This window comes from Drosophila nasuta, chromosome 2R (assembly GCF_023558535.2).
Source record: "Drosophila nasuta strain 15112-1781.00 chromosome 2R, ASM2355853v1, whole genome shotgun sequence".
Classification (NCBI taxonomy): Eukaryota; Metazoa; Arthropoda; class Insecta; order Diptera; family Drosophilidae; genus Drosophila; species Drosophila nasuta.
In genome coordinates, this window is record NC_083456.1 from 27,428,118 (window position 1) to 27,450,823 (window position 22,706).

The 22,706-nt window shown below is 36.4% G+C and overlaps 1 protein-coding gene across 6 annotated transcripts in view; it reads right to left on the reverse strand.

Annotated features, from left to right (window-relative positions):
* LOC132784747 (serine-rich adhesin for platelets) overlaps positions 1-22,706 on the reverse strand; it is a 71,588-nt gene that overhangs the window by 23,078 nt on the left and 25,804 nt on the right. For 2 of the 6 annotated variants that reach the window (XM_060790576.1, XM_060790572.1), the window contains exons 2-7: positions 18,023-18,412; positions 13,986-14,107; positions 11,855-13,926; positions 11,243-11,369; positions 10,764-10,999; positions 10,556-10,670 (exon numbers count right to left, since the gene is read on the reverse strand). In XM_060790576.1, coding sequence (XP_060646559.1) covers positions 10,556-10,670; positions 10,764-10,999; positions 11,243-11,369; positions 11,855-13,926; positions 13,986-14,107; positions 18,023-18,412 — 3,062 coding nt within the window. Of the gene's footprint in view, positions 1-10,555; positions 10,674-10,763; positions 11,000-11,242; positions 11,370-11,854; positions 13,927-13,985; positions 14,108-18,022; positions 18,413-22,706 lie in introns of all 6 variants that reach the window. The other 4 variants (XM_060790575.1, XM_060790571.1, XM_060790573.1 and 1 more) reach the window with 3 other exon arrangements.

Consider the following 22,706-nt stretch of genomic DNA (forward strand, 5'->3'; position numbering starts at 1 on the left):
TGGCTTTTCTATTTTATAATGTAAGTATTATATTTTAAAATAGTTTTGATATTTAACTACTTATCATTTCTGCCTCACAGGAAGCTGTTGTTTTCAAGTTCACGAATTTTGTTTGCGAAAATCACGCGGAAACCTTTCTTATTGTTGAGGAGTGTCGCCTACGCGCTGTTAGCCGCAACAAAAATACTTTTAATTTAAATCTAACTCTATTGCAACCACTTAACTATGGGATTATTGAAGGGCAGATCTTTAAAAAAGGCGAAAGCCTTGGATACAAGCCCTGGCTCTACACTGCAACAATTGATGGATGTCGTTTTGCAAAGCGTCCATATCATCCTGTTGCTATTATCGTCTATAAGTTATTTAAGCCTTTCTCAAACCTCAACCACACTTGTCCCTATGAGGTGAGTATTGAATGGTTTTTATATTTGTTCTACTAATTTTTTTTTTGAATTCGTAGGGTTCGATTATTATAAAGGGTTTTTACTTGAAATGGACTATATTACCACAAGCGATACCAACAGGCGAATATTTGTTATCTTTGAGCTGGAATTTTTCAAATACTTCAAAGCTAATAACAAATGCATATTTTGCATTTCAAGAGGATACCTAGAGTTCTTATGTGCTGTTATTGTGGACAATAGATTATTATAATATAATGAAATTCATACCTAATTGCGAGGACACGAGGAAAAAAGCAAAAATGGTACCAACGTGTGCGAATAAATTATTTGAGCTATTAAAATTACGGGTTAAAAATACTTATTCAAATAGTAGAGTATTTCAATTACATGGTCAAAATTAACAAACTTCACTCAAATACGACATCATTAGCGCAGGTAAAATTGCCGAACATCCAAATGACATAGGGCCAATAGTTTATAATGGATTTTCTTCATTATTTGTTCAGATTTTAAGCCCAACACTACGTAATGCACATCGGCCTAAATATTTTACTGCCATCGCTGGCTTTTCTATTTTATAATGTGAGTGCTGTATGCTATTTAGATACATTAAATAACTATAATGTTGTTTAGATAAATATAATTAAGAGTTATTTCTGCCCCATAGGAAGCTGTTGTATTCAAGTTCACCAATTTCGTTTGCGAAAATCAAGCTAAATCCGATCTAACTGTCGAAGAATGTCGGCTACGAGCAGTTAGCCGTTCTAAAAATACTTTTAATTTAAATTTAACTCTACTGCATCCAGTTAACTATGTTATTATTGAAGGGCAGATCTTTCAAAAAGGCGAAAGCCTTGGATACAAGCCCTGGCTCTACAGTGCATCAATTGATGGATGTCGTTTTGCAAAGCGACCTTATAATCCTGTTGCTATTATCGTCTATAGGTTATTTAAGCCGTTTTCCAATCTCAACCACACTTGCCCGTTTGTGGTGAGTATATGTACAATTATTTATTTTTTTATAACACTTGCTTATTTTTTGATTTCTTATTCTCATCGTAGAATTCGATTATTATAAAGGGATTTTACTTAAAATGGACTACTTTACCACATACTATACCAACTGGGCAATATTTGTTAACCATGAGTTGGATCCTTTCCAATACTTCAAAATTAATGACAAATGCCTATTTTGAATTCCAAGAGGATGCCTAATGTTCGAACGTAACACAAATACATATTTTATGATGGAGTGTTATTCACTAATAATATTTACTAATGCTTTTTTAATTTTGATTGAAGGTTAATGGTTTATAGAGTGAAACAATTTGAATTCACTTGCATCATTCAAAGTTATCTCAACACAATGCGCATTAAGACATTAATTGTACCGCACTTCTTTCTGATATAAGCAATGTAAATATATAAGAAACTATACTATAAATTTAATTATAATGCGATTCTCACTTCTAGGAAGATATCTTCTTTAAATTCACGAAGTTGGTGTGAGAAAATCAATCAATCAAGGATATTAACTAACGAATGTCGCTTGCAAGCAGTAAGTTGTAAGCATGCAGTAAAAGTAATCAAACAATAAATTCTCGTATTCAGAACATTCAAGAACCACACAAATATTAATAACCGTTCCCCCTAAATGGTAAATACAAATAACTATATGCATTTTTAATATAATATTTATAAATATGTTCTAAATCAGGGTATTGTTTATGCTAAATATGTTATCCTTGATTTTAGTGTGATGCCACACGCGATTCCAACGGGAGAATATATTTTGTATTTCACATGGCTTGAGCCATGAGCAGAGGAAGAATGTTATAACCAAAGTATATTTTATGTTTACAGAGTATTTGTAATTCTTCGAAGAAGTCATTATCGATTATCAGTAATTAATCCCGTAATAAAGATCGTGTATTAATGTTCCATAATTAACTTCATATGTTTTGTAACAATCAAAATCGTTTATTATTTAGTTTATGTTGATTGGCCTTTTTGCTGGTTCGATTATAGTAAGTATAGGGATTCTCAGACAAAGTAAATAAAATACATCAAAAAAGCTTTATAAAGTACTTGAAATAATGTAAATATTCTTATTCTTCTTTAAAACAATTTATTATTCTTCGTTCTTCATAGCAAGGAATTGTCTCCAAGCATTTCGTTTCTGTGTATTTAAAGGTGAAAACCTGGCATATTTTGCATTCTCAGAAGCAAATGAAGTACAATGAATTTTATTGTGGACACCTAATTATCATAACAAAATGATATTTATTGGTATTACATTATTATATATTATTAAGTATTCTAGTAAACGAGTAATGATTTTTTAATTTTGATTGAAAATTAATGGCTTTTATTTGTATAGAGTAAAATAATTTTAATGCATTTTCATCACTCATCGCAATGCGAATCAACATATTATTTGTACTCCAACTTCTTTCGGAAATAGCCAACAATGTAAATATATATTATAATTTAAGGGATCAAAACGAAATAAATTTAACATATCTGTGATTCCCATTTCTAGGAAGCTATCGTCTTTAAATTCACAAATTTTGTGTGCGAAAACTTTAATAAATCACGGATTTTAATTAACGAATGTCGTTTGCGTGCTGTAAGTCGTAACAAAACTGATTTAAATTTCAACGCAACGATTTTGCATCCTGCTAATGATGTTATTGTTGAAGGACAATTCTTTAAAAAGGCAAATGGTTACAAGCCATGGCTCTACAAGGATCGCATTGATTGCTGCAAATTTATGAGTAAGGCCTACAATCCTCTGGCAATTCTCGTATTCAGAACGTTCCAGAATTATACGAATATTAATCATCGTTGTCCCTATATGGTAACTATTTCAATTATTTATTTTTCTAATATCATAAAGAACATTTGTTCTATTTTAGGGCATGGTTTATGCTAAAGGAGTTAATCTTGATTTTAGCATGCTACCACACGCTATCCCAACGGGAGATTATCTATTGTATATCACGTGGCTTTATGAAAAGCGAAAGACTGTAATTACAAAAATATACTTTATGTTCGTAGAAGACTTGTAAATCTCGTTAGGTCACGAATTTATTTCTTTGTAATTAACTTTTTATGTTGTTAACTGAAAATGTTTAAATACCTGTAACAATCAACATCGCTCAAAAATTGATTAATTTCGATAGGCTGATCGACTTTTCAGTATACTATGTAGTATAAATATAACAATTTTGTACTGTTTCTTATTGTATTATATTTATACCCGCTACCCATAGGGTAGAAGGGTATTATAACTTTGTGCCGACAGGAAATGTATGTAACAGATAGAACGAGGCATCTCCGACCCTATAAAGTATATATATTCTTGATCAGCGTCAACAGCCGAGACGATCTAGCCATGTCCGTCTGTCCGTCCGTCCGTATGAAACACTGGATCTCAGAGAATATAAGAGATAGAGCTATAATTTTTTTTCGACAGCATTTGTTATGTTGGCACGCAGATCAAGTTTGTTTCAAATTTTTGCCACGCCCACTTCCGCCCCCGCAAATCAAAAAAAATCGAAAAACAAGCGTAATTTTAAAGCTAGAGTTGCGAATTTTGGCACATTCAATAATTACTATAGTAGTTATGATAGAAAATTTGATTGCGATCAGATAAAAATTGTCGAAGTTATTAAAGAAATACTTTTATATCGGCAAAATCGTCTATTTTCAATGCGATATATTTTCAATATCAATATACCAATACTATACTACTATATACTATTTGGTATATATTTAGTATTTTTGCAGTATATTTGGTATATTTTGAGAAAAATACCGCAAAATATATTTCTTTTATTCAAAATGGGTAGTGGGTATCTCACAGTCGAGTACACTCGACTGTAGCTTTCTTACTTGTTTTAAGCTAATATAGGTTATATATGTTTATATATCTAAAATAATAGTGGACAATTTTCTTAATGAATGCATCATAATTAGTAAATGTTTTGAACCAAATCGATTGTTATAAAGTCATTAATAATAGCGCTTCATTTTATTAAAAGTTGACACTTAAAGTCAAACGTTACGCGATGCGGATCAACTATAAAATTATACTGGCATCGTTGGCCTTATTTTACTTTAGTGTATGTATAGAATAATTTTTTTGTTAATGCAAAACACTTCGCAATCCTTAATTATTTCTACTTCGCAGGAAGCAGTACTATTCAAATTTTCAAATTTCGTGTGTCAAAATTACGCAAAAACACATCTTTCTATAGAAGAGTGTCGTTTAAGTGCAATTAGTCGTGAAAGAAATACTATGAATTTGAATATTACGCTGCTCCAAACGATTTATCATTGTCGTGTTGAAGGACAGGTATTCCAAAAAGGCGACAACCTGATCTATAAGCCCTGGCTCTATAATTTCAAAGTGGATTTGTGTCGCTTCTTAAAGCGACCTAATTCACCGGTACTTATTCCTATATTTAATTTATTTAAAGAGTTCTCCAATTTTAATCATACTTGCCCATACAGCGTGAGTATTGCACATATTTGAGCATACCATTTATGAAAATTCTATTCCGTTTCGTAGGATTCAGTGATTTTAAAAGGATTTTATTTGAGATGGAAAAAATTACCATTAAATGTCATTCCAACAGGCGATTATTTGTTGAACATGTCTTGGTTGTTTACAGACAGTTCTTTACTTGTAACAAGAGTGTATTTTACATTTAAAGAAGATTGATAATGATCTGAAATACCATATTATTCATCATCATTAAATATCTAGACTTTATAAAACATGTGCATAAATGTAATTTGATTGGAAAATAAATTTATTTTAAAGATTTCAGCAATATTTTTCTTTTTTCAGCCTGATTGGCCTTTTGATTTATTTCTTTAACAGAGAATAAATATTAAAAATTGCCACGCTATTGTTATATTTCATAAACGAAAACAAAAACTCATTGAAACGTAGCAAAAATTTATCAATTCGCGGTTATTGTTTTATTGAAATTCATATCTATAGCGATATCGTCTATAATTATTTGAAGGATATTCAAGATAAATTTAGATCTGCCTATTATATTATTATAAATAGTATAACTGGACACGAGCGCGATAAATACAGTATCATTACTTCATATTTTGAACCAAATCGAACATTATTATAAATTTCAATAAATGGTAATTTTGTTTACTGTTCATATTTGGAAACAACGCGATGGTTCACATTCAAAAAGTTCTACTCTCGTCGCTGGCATTTTTGTGCTTTAATGTAAGAGGTAGTTGATCATTTTTTATATAAAAAGTTGAGCACTTTTTTTTGCAGGAAGCGGTTATTTTCAAGTTCACAAATTTGGTGTGTGAGAATCAAGCAAAAACTTGGATTATTATAGAAGAGTGTCGCATACGTGCAATTAATCGCGAAGTAAATATGAATATGAATTTTACGCTGCTTCGTCCGATTTCTTATTGTCGCATTGAAGGCCAAATCTTTAACAAGATAACAAGTCTTGCCTATCATCCGTGGCTCGTGCCTACTACAATTGATGCGTGCCGCTTTATGAAACATCCATATAATCCAATTGCATTAATCATCTTTAAGTTATTCAAGGAATTCACTAATCTCAACCATACTTGTCCATATACGGTGAGTACTATTTAAATTCATTAGAACGCCCTATCATAATTTAACTCTTTTTCATAGGGATCGATTATATTCAAGGAATTTTATTTAAGATGGAATAAATTACCGCATGCAATTCCAACAGGCGATTATTTATTAAACATGTCTTGGTATCTTACAAACACTTCAAGAATATTAACAAGATCATATTTTTCATTTAAAGAGGATTTTTAACTTATAATTTGTATATATTTCAAACCAAATAAATGTTAACTTATATGATTAAGTAGTTTCGGAGCAAACTTATTAATAGAGTGTTCGACGAAGCTAATTGACCTTTCAACTGAAAGGATAAACATTTAAAAAGAGGCAATGTTTTTTTATTGGTCAACGCCAAAAATAGCTCATTGAACCGCATCAACGATTTGTTGATTTGCTATTCTAGTTTTATTCATAGTAGTTGGGTTAAGTTTAAGATAAAATAAGCTTCATTTATCTACAAAAAGCTTCCGCTCGGTGCTTTGATTTATTTTAAAATAAATATGAATGTGAATAAACACTCACTAAATACAGAATCATTTCGTATTTATTTGAATATCTAAAACATCAGCATCGAATTCACATTTTATTACGCTTAATTGCACTTTTGACTCAATCATCTAAACAGCTGGTACAAATACACAAAAGTTTTACAAAATTGGTGAACTTTCCTAATAAAAACAGCTTCATTAGTTCATATTTTGAAGCACAACGATTGCTACAGTGCCAATAATTTGTCCACTTTATTAACTCTCTAATTTTTGAAGCACACCGTTATGTTTAAAATTCTGTATTGTATTGTTTCATTTCTCATTTACTAACATTTTAACAAATAATATATTGTGCCTTAGGAAGCCACTATTTTCAAGTTTTCGAATTTTGTGTGTGAAAATTATGCAACAAGTGTTCTTGTTCTGCAAGAATGTCAAATACGAGCAATTAGTCGCGAAAAGAATATTATGAATTTGAACCTGACTGTTATTAAACCGATTACATATTGTCGTGTTGATGGACAGATCTTTAAAAAAAAGCGACAGTCTTAGTTACCAGCCGTGGCTCTTCTCTTTCACAATTGAGACGTGTCGCTTTTTAGAGCGACCTTATAACCCATTTGCTATTATTATATACAGGCTATTGAAAGATTTCTCCAATCTTAATCATACATGTCCATATAAGGTGAGAACCATTTTTATTTTTTCTTTTTATATTGTAATTTATTTTCCTCGCTATAGGATTCCATTATATTAAAAGGATTCCATTTGAGATCGTCCATATTACCAAATCCCTTTCCAACAGGCGAATATTTGTTGAACATGACTTGGAACTTTCCAAACAGTTCATATCTACTAACAAAAGCATATTTTACATTTAGAGAGGGTTAAAATTATAAAGTATCTAATAGAAATTAATGTTTATAGCTATATTTGTATGCAATCAATATTTGCTATAAAATTTTCAATATATTTCTTCTGATAAAAGATGTTGTATACTTTTAGGCATCTCTCAAAATTGTAGCAACACGTATAAAGTGCTTCGCTTTGTGAAAGCTATGACCCTTACTAATAATGCAAATTACATTAGCAAATAAGCGAATAATGATTTTCTCTCAATTAACTAAAGGATCGCTAATGAACTTTAGGCTTTGCTGCCCAAAAACAAATTTTCAAGAATCATAACTACTATAGTAATTATTGTATATACCAAAATTAACAGGGTAAAAATATTAAATATTGTTGTTTTCATAAACGACAAAAAAACTCATTGAAACTTAGCAAAGATTTATAAATTCGAGATTATTGTTTTATTGAAATTCATATCTATTGCGATATCGTCTATAATTATTTGAAGGATATTTAAGATAAATTTAGATTTACCTATCATTTTATTATAAATAGTATAACTGGACACGACCTCGATAAACACAGTATCATTACTTCATATTTTGAACCAAATCGAACATTATTTCAATTTTCAATAAATGGCATTTTTTGACTGTTCATATTTGGAAACAACGCGATGGATCGCATCGTAAAAGTTCTACTCTCGTCGCTGGCATTTTTGTGCTTTAATGTAAGAGGTAGTTGATCATTTTTTATATAAAAAGTTGAGCAATTTTTTTTGCAGGAAGCGGTTATTTTCAAGTTCACAAATTTGGTGTGTGAGAATCAAGCAAAAACTTGGATTATTATAGAAGAGTGTCGCATACGTGCAATTAATCGCGAAGTAAATACAATGAATATGAATTTTACGCTGCTTCGTCCGATTTCTTATTGTCGCATTGAAGGCCAAATCTTTAACAAGATAACAAGTCTTGCCTATCATCCGTGGCTCGTGCCTACTACAATTGATGCGTGCAGCTTTATGAAACATCCATATAATCCAATTGCATTAATCACCTTTAAGTTATTCAAGGAATTCACTAATCTCAACCATACTTGTCCATATACGGTGAGTACCATTTAAATTCATTAGAACGCCCTTCCATAATTTAACTCCTTTTCACAGGGATCGATTATATTCAAGTAATTTTATTTAAGATGAAATAAATTACCGCATGCCATTCCAACAGGCGATTATTTATTAAACATGTCTTGGTATCTTACAAACACTTCAAGAATATTAACAAGATCATATTTTTCATTTAAGGAGGATTTTTAATTTGTAATTTGTATATATAGTATTTCAAACCAAATACATTTTAGCTTATATGATTAATAAGCAAACTTATTAATAGAGTGTTCGACGAAGCTAATTGACCTTTCAACTGAAAGGATAAACATTTAAAAAGAGGCATTGTTTTTTTATTGGTCAAACGCCAAAAATAGCTCATTGAACCGCATCAACGATTTGTTGATTTGCTATTCTAATTTTATTCATAGTAGTTGGGTTAAGTTTAAGATAAAATAAGCTTCATTTATCTACAAAAAGCTTCCGCTCGGTGCATTGATTTATTTTAAAATAAATATGAATGTGAATTAACACTCACTAAATACAGAATCATTTCGTATTTATTTGAATATCTAAAACATCAGCATCGAATTCACATTTCATTACGCTTAATTGCACTTTTGACTCAATCATCTAAACAGCTGGTACAAATACACAAAAGTATTACAAAACTTTGCTAATAAAAACAGCTCCATTAGTTCATATTTTGAAGCACAACGATTGCTACAGTGCCAATAATTTGTCCACTTTATTAACTCTCTAATTTTTGAAGCACAAAGTTATGTTTAAAATTCTGTTCCCGCTGTTAGCATTTTTATGCTTTAATGTAAGTATTGTTATATCTTATATCATATCTCTTTTACTAACATTTTAATAAATAAAATATTGTGCCTTAGGAAGCCACTATTTTCAAGTTTACGAATTTTGTGTGTGAAAATTATGCAACAAGTGTTCTTGTTCTGCAAGAATGTCACATACGAGCAATTAGTCGCGAAAAGAATACTATGAATTTGAATCTGACTGTGATTAAACCGATTACATATTGTCGTGTTGATGCACAAGTTTTGAAAAAAAGCGACAGTCTTAGTTACCAGCCGTGGCTCTATACTTTCGGAATTGAGACGTGTCGCTTTTTGAAGCGACCTTATCACCCAGTTGCTATTATTATCTACAGGCTATTGAAAGAGTTCTCCAATCTTAATCATACATGTCCCTATAAGGTGAGTACGACTTTTCATTTTTCTTTATATATCATAATTTATTTTCCCCGCTATAGGATTCGATTATATTAAAAGGATTCCACTTGAGATCGTCCATATTACCACATGCCATTCCAACAGGCGATTATTTGTTGAACTTGACTTGGAACTTTCCAAACAGTTCATATCTACTAACAAAAGCATATTTTACATTTAGAGAGGGTTAAAGTTATAAAGTATCTAATAAAAATTTGTATGCAATCAATATTTGCTATAAAATGTTCAATATATTTCTTATGATAAAAAATGTTGCATACTTTTAAGCATCTCTCAAAATTGTAGCAGCACGTATAAAGTGCTTCGCTTTGTGAAAGCTGTGAACAATACTAATTATGCAAATTACATTAGCAAATAAGCGAATAATGATTTTCTCTCAATTAACTAAAGGATCGCTAATGTATTTTAGGCTTTGCTGCCCACAAACAAAAGAAAAAAGGCTGTGCAACTTGATTTTTTAAGCCTTCAAAGAACTTGGCTCTAACTAAATGGAATGTACTTGGGGCCAATGGCCGGTGAATGTAAAAGGGGGAAGCCAATGATGACCCACTTCAACTGGAAGTTGTGGACCCCTAGCTACACAACAACCTGAGGTCTAATTAATTTTTGTGCGAAATTAGAGAAAAAGCGAAACCCTTGCGGAAAGGGCCAGGTTAGATACACAGGTACAGGTCACCGTCACCACAAGTAATTATGCCCCAGCCACCACATTACATACACACAAATTCGTACAAACTACATAACGACAGTTAGATAGAGAAGATACAAGCCAAGAGATGGCAATTAGCACTCACCTTCTTCGGCTGCCTTTTCCTTCTCTTTGCGCCGCTGTAGCACAACCTTCTTGAAGACAACGGCCGCAGCTTCCACTGCATTCTGTAGCTCCTGCTCACCCAATGTGCTGGTGTGCTGCTAAAGAGAAACGGGGCAACAACAATTGTGACATGAACTTATTGTGTGTGTCTAACAGATGAGCGGGGGAAACGTGGAACAAACGCTTACCGTTGCGGCGCCTCCAATGTCATTGGCTTCATTGTTGTCAGAGGACTTGGGGGATTTGTCGCCGGTTGTTGCTGCTCCTTGTTGCTGTTGTTGCTCTGATCCCGCCTCCGGCTGTTCGTTGCCTGCGGGGACTGTGGTGGTAACAGGAATGGGCGTTTTTTTCAAGCGATTGGATAAATCAGAGTTCTGGTGCTTAAGCAGTTCATGGAAGGAGTAGTGATGCTGTGGTACTCTACCTGCATATCAACGTTAATGCATTTGGCGGTTGGTTGGTTGGTGGGGGCGTAGGAATTTTGTTTTTTCGGTGGGGGGGGCGGAGTGGAAATGGTGCGATATTTTAATAAATCGGGTGATAGCAAACTCTAAACTACAAACTAAGCATATTATTTCGCTACGGGTTTCTAACGCTGCTGCGTGGGTGCAAAAAGCAACTACAGCTACGAGAAAATCGCAAGCTACTCTTGGCGCTAAGCACTTACCTTCCTCGCCGCGACTGTTGCGACGACGTGCCTGCGGCAATTTGGAGGCGCCACCGCGCGTCTTATCCAGTATATCGGCCAGAGGACGTGGACTGGGTATCTTTGAGGTCTCCGTTTTCTTAGGCGGCTGCATAAAGAATACGAATTTAACAAGTAAATTAGGTTATATAAACCGTTACATGAGATATGTAGTACTCATTTTTAGAGGAAGCAAAGATAAAGGCATTAGTAGTTTGAAAGGAACTCAACTATAGCTTAAAAGATTCAGTTTACATTTTAATAACTTTCAAGTTGAAGACCTTATCATTTAACATGCATTTATGTGAGTTGAAATTCCAATACTCAGCTCTAAATTTAGAACTCTAGTTCTGATTTGCAAATATATGAAAATAACGAACTCAAATTAAAAAACTAAACAAGAACTGCGTTGAACTCAAAAGTGTGTTGACAACAAATTTAACTGCTCCAACTATTCTAATCTCAAAAATACACATAAAAATGTTTGCGGACAGACAGAAAGACAGACAAAAATTTTCTATAACAACTAGCTCTTAATGCTTTTTAAGACTACGATTACTAATTATAAAACGCTTTCAATTCCCAACTACATACCGTTGATTCTTTTTCTGGGTGCGAAAAGGAGCGTCTTGTGACAGGTTTAGGCGCTGTTTTAGCACCCGAGTCCTCGGACACCGAACGCATCTGCTCGGGCTTGCGTCGATCCGCATTGCTCTCCGTTGGAACATTGGCCGCGTTGCTTGCCGCGGTTGTAACAGGAGCTGCAGCTGTCTCTGCACTCGCTTGCTGTGCGTACTCCTCCTGTGGCATGGGCAGCTCTCGGGACTGACGACGTCGTATGCGATTGTGCATCAGAGGTGTACGTGGCAACGCTGCGCCACTGTGCATGCCATGACCCGCCAGGTTGCCCATGTCTCCGTAGTAACTCGGCTGTGTGGGTGCCATGTAGCTACTGTCGACGCCTTGCAACATGTTCTCGGCACTGTAGATGGGTCGCTGATGGGTTTGCTTGTAGCTGGGATCGTCGGAGCCATCGTTGTAGATGATACGCGGTTCACTGCTGAAGCCCGCATTATAATTCTTCTCATACTGCACTTCGTCCGATTCGAGGAAGCTCGTGACGCTGTTGCCAAAGTAATCGACATACTCGGGTTGATTCTCCAGCTCTTCACTGACATCGGGAAACTGATTGAACTGCTGTTTGGCCTCGCCAAATGTGCGCGAGCCATGCTCCTGCTCCTTGAGGCAATCCTGACGCACCAGACGACTGGGCGAGCGACTTGACGAACGCTGCGTTGTGGGAATCTCTGGCAATAGACGTCGACTCTCCACATGTGTTTTATTCGAATTCGAATACTCCTCATTGCTGTGGCTGCGCACCTTGATCATCTTCGAGTGTGGATCACGTGAGTGATGAATATTCACACTCTGACTGCTCGAATACTGTTCTCCAGCACCGCTGGCAACGCTGCCGCCGCTGCCCAAATCGGTGGCGCCCACAGTCGGCACATTCTGTTGCGAGAGAAACTGTCGCGGATTCTGCACGCTGGGAAACAAAAAGTTTTGTTTGGTACGCGGCGAAATGGGCATAAATTTGCCCGGCGGCGTTTGATGCACAGTCAATGTGTTGCCGCTGTTGAATGCCTCCGGGTTGGGCAACGTTTGTTGGCGCGTAAATTCCGGCGAACGTCGAAACTGTGGCGATGTCTGACGTTTTGGCGGCGATGTGGGCAACAGCTTGACATGCTGATCAGGATTGGGCAACGTGGCCTGACGCATCATGCGCGGCTTCCCAAACGTTTGTGTGTAGTCCATCTCATCGCTAGCCATGCTCGATTGCTGCGAATCATAGTTAAGCGGCGGCGCTGGCTGTGGCTGTGTGGCAGCCGCTACTGTGGCAATGGCCGAGGCGGATTGTGTGGTCGGCACGGGTAAATTGACGGTGCTGGGCAGCAGTTTAGTACGATGATAGTTGCTCGGCGGCTCGGGGAATGAGGTTTGCCGTGTGAACGGCGGATAGCGTTGCTGCTCGCCGGGCGAACGTTCCGGCGAGCGGCTATAGACGCGATTCGGTGAGGTGGACATATAAATGCTAGGCGGTGGCTGGCATGGATTTGCCGGCAGCGTCGATTGTCGTCGCACCTGCAGCCGATGACTGTGCGTGGGCGGCGTCACCGGTACCTCTTGTATTTGGATCTGTGTGTAATTGTCACAGTCGGGCGCTGTGTTCATGTGTATAATGTCGTCGCTGTTATAGGCGCTCGGATACAGCGGACTCTTCTGCAGCTGATGCGGCGAAGTGGGCGCTGTCAGATTAGCTGAATTATAATTGGCCAAATTGGCACCACTGCCGCTGATATTCGGATCGTTATTCAATGTGCTGGGCAACGTCGATTGACGCAACACACGACGACCAAGGTGCCACTTGCTGCCGCTAACGGGCGTGGCACTGCCGCTGTTGTAGTTGATGATGTGCGTTTGTCGCGGCTGTGGCGGCTGCGCCTGATGTTGCAGCTGCTGTTGTTGCAGCTGCGAGTGTAACGGATATTGATGCAATGTGGGATAACTGCCTGCTGATTGTGCTTCTATCAAATGCTGTTGCTGTGGATACAAATTATCAGCAACTGGTTGCTGCGCATTCGGATTATTCGGATCGTCCTCGGGATCTGCAAGCAAACACGAATATTACATAGTCTTTAAAGGTAATTGGTTTGCAGCCACTCACTTGATATGGTCCAGGAGCGTCGTATACTTTTGCGCAGCACGTCGCTGGTGCTCAGATGATCCACTGCCTCGCAGGACGCATAGGCCTCCTTGAGCCATTCACCGCTGGCTGCTTGTAGTTCCCTGCAAGAGCAACAACAAGACCATTGCCATTTGAGAAACCATAAAACATCGGTTAACATTGTTCGCAGTGAACATAAATAATTGTACGTCTGCCCATGACAGCAACAGCCAGCAGACTGAATGTCTTCGCTGACTTGACTGAGTGTGTTGTTGTGCACAACAATGGCACAACAACAAATTGGCTGAAAAAACAAACAGCAAACAAGCAAGAAAAGCCAACGCACAGAGAGCTCGCTGAAGTAATGACTATAACTGACTGAATGGAGGCGTCGAATGTTGTTGCTGCTGCTGCTGCTATCGTTGCTGTTGCTGTTGAGGGGTGCAGCAGACTGTCAGGCTGCTGAGTTTATGAACAAAATTCCAATCAAGCAAACAGCAGCAGCAGCAGCAGCAAACAGGCAACAGCTATCAATATATTCTCTTGTATTTGGCAACAAACACGCCTTCAACTTTGAGCATTGAGCATGGGAAGTCTCTCATCAAGCAGCTGCAAGCGTTTGGCCTGCGTTGACAGCTGGCTGCCAATTGGGAGGCGTCACATCTGCTGACACCTGTGGGCGACACGACACTTTTTCCCACCCTTCTACCCTCTCTCCATCTCTGTTTTGCACTGCGTCTTGGCAAATTCTCAGCACGCAATATGGGCCACCCACCCGACTCGGAAGATTCCAAAATTAACATACTAGTTACCCTGCAGCTGCTGTTGCCGGTGCTTCGGCTGCTTCAGCTTCAGCTTCAGCTGCTGTTGCGTTGGCCAACATTTAATTAGTCCAGAGTCTGTGTCTGGCCTTGCTCATTTTACTTTTTTTTTACGACTAATTTCGGGGCTTGGCAATTAACACTGAACTCTCGGAGCGTGTGGGTCGCCAGACACAGCAGCATCATCACCAAACAGCTTCAGCTTCGGCTTCAACACTTCAGCACAACAAATTTCTACATTACTTGTACTTTTGCCAGTTGCCAAATGCTGATCTCATGCAACAGGGCGTATGTGTAATCACTATTTGCTCACCTAACTAGTTGCAAATGGAGTTAAATAACAAAACTATTCAATCAGAGAGCAACTTGAGTTTGTTTTTCGGAATGTAGCACAAATTGATTTTTCTGGCAAACTGGGCGTATGAGGTATAAGTGCTTTGCTTACTTAAACCATTTTTAAATTAAGTTAATTATATAATGGTAAACACATAAACTAGTAGCTGTTCTCAAATTCTTTTACAAATTCGATTTTAGTGAAATTATAAAAAGTAATCATAATCAGTAAGTGACAGACTTGAAATTTGTATTGGTAGTTGACGGTTCGTATACTTAATATTTTTTATATTGTGTAAAAAAGAATTTTTGTCAAAGAGTTTAAGCAATAAAGAACGTTCGTCCATAAACATAATCTAAATTCGCGTATCATGAACTTATTGGAAGAACAACATGACGTATGCGTAATTTTAGTTAATCACTTAAAGATATTAAAATCTTTTAACTTTAATTGTAGCATAAATTCTTTAATGTATTTAAATATATTTTAAAAAATATCTTCCTTTAAACAGCAAATTTTACTTTACTAATTTTATTTTATTTTCTTTGCTGCGCTTTAATTAGAAAACCCTATCTTGATTAAACCAAAACGCAATTGCTGAAATACTCGAATTTTTACTTTGAGCTTTCACTTCGCTCTTTGCTTAAAGGGCAAACTTCATGAACATGAGCTTATTTTATTTAAATATTCCCCGCAGCCAGACAGTTGTGACATTGTCCTTGAACTGGAGAATTTTTTAATCTCTGCTTGCAAGCGCTGTGCTTTAACTCTGAATCCGAGCTCATATTCCAAACACTGTGTGACAAAGAGATAGAAAAGCCAGCTAGCTACCGAGTGTAGGGTTGCCAAGTGCGTGCGTTGATAAAATAACGTGAAATATGAAAATGTTAATGCGCAGTTTTGCTCTTAGAGCAAAAATAAAGAAGCTGAATTTCAATTTCATGTAACACAGCACAAAGCAAAATATTCCGCACAAAATGTAATTTATTTGCAACGGTTGCAAATTGCAAATTGCATTTTAAATGTTATTTAGCTTTTCAATATTTGTGTGTGTCTGTGTGTGGGTGCGGCATGCAACAAAAGCCGGAACAATTACAAAACTGTCCGAAAACTGTCAGTTATTTGCGCACAAAATGAAAGTGAATAACTCTTGAAATATTCAAAACATTTGACGGCTACATTTGCGACATTCGTCCACAGCAAAAATGGCACTCAAAATGCTGCTCATCAAATATGCAACACTTCTGTTGGCAGTCAACGTTAAGGTCATCGGATGCCTGCTGCACTTTTTGTGATCTGATCCCAAATGCAATACGTCGCAAATTTCCACTCAGGTGACAGTTTTTGGAGGTTTGCACACAGTACGCAAAACACAAAACCCAAATTAGATTGCAACAAAGAAAAATTTGCTGTGTTTGCATTGTAAAGTAGTAATCGTAGTTCTAAAAAAAAAAAGCGCTTCAATATGTTCAACAGACAAAGTTTGCATAGCACACATTTTATTCAACACCCTTCTGCTACTTACAATATAACACTATATCCATCAACAGTGCAAATGAAAAACGTTTTTCGATCAGACTGCATTGAGTTTGCAACTTGATTAAGGACAAATTTGCAACACAAAACAAAAAATGAGGGGAGAAAAACAATTGAATTTGTTTGAATTTGTATGCTGCTTGTTAACTTTGTCAGCTCCCTGCGCAGTGAAAGCCAGCGTACCCCAAGGGGTTGTCTATTATCATTACTATTATTATTCAGTTCTGCTCTGAGTTTCACTTTCGATTCAATTATACAAACATGTGTAAAAACATTCAATTGCTAATTATAATTGCAAATATATTTAATAATATGTGTGTATACTACATAACATACGCTGCTGTTTTAATAGTATATATTATTACATTTATTTGCATTCACTGTTTTGCTAGTAAATTAGCTTCGCCATTTGGGTAATTGAACTGACATTCGTAGTCATTAATGACTGTATTATTTTAAGACACATACGTATATCATGACTTTTAAAATCAATTGTTATTTTTTCGCCGAACTTCACACATTTAAAACTTCAGCATTAAATTCTTGAATTGTGTTTAATAAAGTTTATATTTCAAAACTTGTGAAATAAGTAGTATAACAATATTTATTATTTGGAGTTGTCCAAATAAGATCGTTAACTAAGTTTGGTGCTAAAAAGAAGAGTGTTTTAGTTTTAAGTAGACCTCAAAAAATTTACTGTAATTATTATCCGGACGTCTGTCAGAAAGTTTCTAGAATTGAATAACCACATTTATCACAAAAAGCAAGCTTTCCTTTTTTTGTACTCACAATAACTACTAGAGTCTATATGAGTACCGAAAATTTGCACTCACTAAGAAAATTAAAAAGTTATTAAAAAAAAAATGTATAGGTCGAAAATCTGGTATATTTTTAGACTTTGGTATATTTCGAAAGCTGTAGTATGTTGGTATACTACGTATATATTCAGTATATATTCTGTATTTGTATGGTATATTCATTTTGTATATCTTTACAACAATGTCGTCTATGGTATATTTTGAATCCTGTAGTATGCTGGTATTTTTCAGCCCTCGAACTATTTTGCAATATCTTGTTAATATATATTTAAGAAAGTATGTAAGGTATTGGGATTAAGTATTATCACAATATTCAACAAAGCTATCCCACAAACAATAGAGACACATCTACAAATGCACAAATACCAGGCAATAATTAGTAATAGTTAGTTAGTTGTGTGCGTGTGGACAATGAGAAACAGACAGAATTGAAAGAGAATGTGCGATAGTGACAGACAATGACAGTGACAGAGAGAGATATAGAGATAGTCAGAGTGATAGTGATAGAGAGAAGAGAGAGAGACTTACAGTTGCTTGTGACACACCACGCACACCCAGTCCAATGCGTGATGGACTCGACAGGCTTTACACACGCGCAGTTTGCACACGCGGCAGGGGGCGCCGCGATTGGTGATGCGGCCCAGTTCGGTGGTGCAACGAGCGCAGTGGCGACTCGAGTCGTTGTGTAGATTATTGTGGTTTTTGTGTTCGAGCTGTTGTTGTTGTTGTTCTTGTTTCTGTTGTTGTTGTTGGAGTAGTTGTTGTTGTTGTTGTTGTTGTTGCTGTTTTGATTGTAGTAGTTGTTGTTGTTGTTGTTCTGGTTGTTGTTGTTGTGTGGCATCGTCTAGCTGTTGCTGCGCTCCAGCTCCACCAACGACGACCTTACGCCGCAGCGCATACAATTCCGCACGTAAGAGCCTGTTATTATCGTTATCGTTGTTGTTGTTGTTGTTTTGTTTTTAATGGTGTCGATGTCGTTGATGTTGTTCATGTATTTTTGTAGTTGTTGTTGTTGTTATGGGGATGGTTATTGGGTTGGTTTTCGGTTTTTATGGTGGACGTATGAATAATATTTTTCATTTCAAAATTGTTAGTTAAAGGATTCCAAAAAAGAGAGAGAGAGAGCGACACGTTACACAAAGAATAAAGGGTTAAACAACATTATTGTGTGTGTATGTGTGTAAGAGCGAGCGAGATAGCAATAGCAAATAGGTATAAGCATGTTAGGTGTGTATAATGCGTAGGTGTGTGTGTGAGTGTGTGTGTGAGTGTGCGTTTGAGTGTGAGTGTGTTAGCATAAAGACAACAGCACAAAAGTGGTTATTGATGAAAAGAGACAAAGAAAATAAGAATACACAAATTGTTGTTATTAGTCGATTTTGTTTATTAGCAAAAAATTTTGGTTAATTAATTTTGGGTTTTTGAAATAAGATGCGCGCATTAATGATTTATTTGTTATTTATGCAAAAATTATTGTTTTTGTTTTGATCATCATTTTTGATCGCAATGATTTATTTGTGTGCAAGGTTAGTAAGCCAAAAATAAGAAAGATAAAGAGAGACCGAATGCTTAATTTATATTTAGTTTTAATGCGCGTTTAAGTGTAGCATGACGAGCTGAATAATCAAATGAATTGCTAATGCTCTGACTTTACATGACTGTCTTCAGTGTAGCATGATTGAAAGGGACCTCAGACAGAATGCAATGACTTCTTTTACTTCATTTCCAAAATAAGCAATAAATACTTTATTTATCACTACCAACTTAATGTTCTAACCCTGCCCGAAAAGTAATAAAACCAACTTCAATACTTTAACACATTTTTTATGTTTACTTAAATTACCGCAACAACTTTTAACGTGCAACCAGCAAAAACTACTTTTGCTGACAACCTGCTGCACTCCCTCAAATGTAATTAAAACAAAGATTAATCCAGTGCTGCAGTGGCACTGTAAGCTGCTGTCAATTTATGCCAAAAATCCAGTTAAAAAGGCAACCGGCCAAAACTTAAATTTGTATTAACTTAACAGCAGAGTCATAAAACAAGCAGTCAAACACAGAGACACAACACAACAGCAAAACACACACACACACATAGAGAGAAAGTGAGAGTGATGTGGTAGATTTATAAGGCATGTATCAGTGAAAGAGTCACGCAGCACGCATAAAAAAGTCAAACAGGATTTTCAGTTGTTGCTGTGCGAATTATGCAAGGACAACAGCAACCAGCAACGAGCAACATATACAGCAGTTTTTAATTATATTTTTATCTGCATTTGCGCGTATGTTGCGCGTGTATTTTATTAGTGCCACAATATCAACACACACACACAAAAACGAGACGAGTGTGTGTGCTAGGAAACGAGGCTGTCAAATGCGACCCACGAAAGAACCTCAAAAACAATTCCCCCGTGTTGCTGAGTGAGTGAGTGGCAAGTAGACGTATGTGTGGCATGTGTGTTGCATGCTTCTAGGCGCTGTGGAGTTTGGGGTCAGCCACAACGCACACACACACACCTGACACACACTCACACACATAGAATAGTTGTAGTTGTAGTCGAGTCATGACTGCATGAGTTTAACCACAACTTCAGCATTCTGTGGTGCTTTTGGCATGTTTTATTGGACTGGATAACGTGTGGGACTCAAGGCATAGAGAGAGGCCTACGTCATGCCACATGCCTCACAGCTGCTGCCTGGTGCCTGCCATGTTGCTTGACTACTTATTTAAGTGCCATTGTTGCGGAGCACTACAATGAATTAATATCATAATAACTCATTAAGGCCCAGAAGCAACCTCAAACTGACCAGCTAAAAAGTGCTAAACTAAATGGCCATAAATTTTGCCGTTGACGAGGTCAAAAACTAGCTTGACAGCAGCTTATGGACTTTTCATACAAATTTGCCACGCTTTTCCCGAAAGTTTTTCATTAAAAAAATCCTCAAACTGTTTTTGGGGGGCAGGCCTAAATAAATAGCTGAACGCAGGTTTTTGATTGTGAGCGTACAACAGAACACAGCACGGGTCATGTAAATAAGCCTACTAATTAAGCTGATGTTAATCAGCTGCTCGACTCGCTTTCCCCCTTCACTCACTCTTCTCTCACCTGAGCCACACAGCCACAACAGCAACAATAAGAAGGGCAAATCTGTGTTGGGCCAAAAACCAGAAAATTTCGTTGCCCTCTTCTGCTCTTTGATGTTTTTGCCAGCTGGCGGCTTAGTTTTCAGGCTTAGTTCAACTTCAATTTCAACGTGCTTCTTAAAGCATCAAATGTTTAACATTTTATTCAACGCATTCATTGCTTTTTGCGGCGTTTGCTTTAAATGTTATTTACACAAAAAAATAAAATCTTTTATACATTTCATATGCCACAACGACAACTTCTAAGCTGTATTTGAGAGCTGCAAGCAGTAGGACTTCAATTCTAATCCTGCGCTCTGCTGTATTCAGTTGACCAGCAGCAGTTAAGAATGTGAAAATGGGAGAATAAAAGTAGAGCTGTGAAAATATTGAAGTCAGTATTTAAATAAAAATATTACGGTGTGATTTTAATAAAATTTAATATAAAATGTTCAACCTAAGTTTGAATTTATATAAATATTATAATGTTTCGTTTAAATTCTTTTAATTTTGACGATGCCAAATCGTTAATCTACTTGTAGAGTATCTGCTATTCACAAATTTTTAATAAATTTCAAAGTAATTTAGAGCTTAAGCTGTCTTAGGTCAGATTAAGAATAAAAGTGCTCTCTCAATATAACGCTTAAAAGCAGGCTCTCATTTTTTTAACAGCTAACAATAAGTACACTGCAAAGAAGACGCTAAATTTACTGTATATTCTGGAAAAAATAAAATTTTAATTGTTCTTCCTTACTTAGATCATCTGCAATTAGTTCAATCCCTAACAAATTTTGCAGTTTTACCTTGTAACAGATAATTTAAAGCTTAAGTAGCAGTACTTTCAGTTTTTGCCACTGCTCTTGCTTAGAATTTGTTTGTGAAAAATGGCATTTTTTTGTTTCACTGTTTCACAGTTTTCTTTTTATTTTTTGAGAGCATATTTCTTTGCTGTGTTCTAAATGTTGGCCACCAGAGAAAAGTGTCGTGGTAATAAAGTCTAGGGAAGAATGGCCATAATGCCAAGGCGATGTCGCCAGCTGGTCGTCCATTAGATTTATGATTTTAATGATGCCTCCGCTGGGGTGTTGAAGTATAACAGAGCTGGGCCAAACGGAATATAAATAATTACCATGCTAAATATGATTTGTTGTTGTTGATGTCGGAGGGGAGATGACAGGAGATGCTACGCAAAAACCTTCCGGAAGCTGTGGCAAGAACAGTTCACCGGTTTGGCCATTGTTTTGAAAAGTGAGAGAGAGATACTTAACTAAAAATGGATATTTTCGGTTTATGGGGTTTTTGCTGTCGCAACAAACTTTTTTGTTGGCCAGTGTGTGCATTGGTTTTCGGTTTGTTTTGCATTTCCGTTACAAATGAAAAACTTTTTGTTGCCAAACACCGCGGGGAAATTTCCATGCTAATATTATCGTGCTGTTACGGCTTTAACATTAAAGTTGGCTGACCGAATGGCTAACTGACTGACAGCCTGACAAATTGTGTGTGTATAGTTTTGTACGGCGGATATGGAGCGCATTTTAATTATGCACCACTTCGGAGTTAAACACGTTGTGTGGTCGGCATTGCGAGCACTTCAAATACACATAAAAAAAAAAAAAAAAAACGTATACTCGGTATTATTAGTATTAATTAATTTAAAATGTGCACGCGATCCTTTGAGGTGCGTTGCATGTTTACACAGTTAACAAAAACACATACTTCTTGTGCAATATTTTAAACGGCATTTTCCCCCCATCACGTTGAATGCTTTTCCGTGTTGATTTCGTATCCCAAAAATCGAGTTTAAATCAAATTAAATATGAATTTTGTGTTCAGCCTAAATCAACATTTACGCCTCTCGTTTTTCCCCCGAGCAGCGCTTTTGTTTGGCCACAATCAAGTTTCGATTTGACAATGATAACCAGAGCGTGAGTGAGAGAGAAGCAGAAGAAGGGTGACGGGCGGCTGATGAGGGTTCCATTGGGGATTGCATGGACATTTGCATAATTACGATAGGACCATTTGGTGGTCCTGCGGCGCATATGCAAAATTTCACATGCCACGACGCTTACTGAGAGAAAATTAATGGTT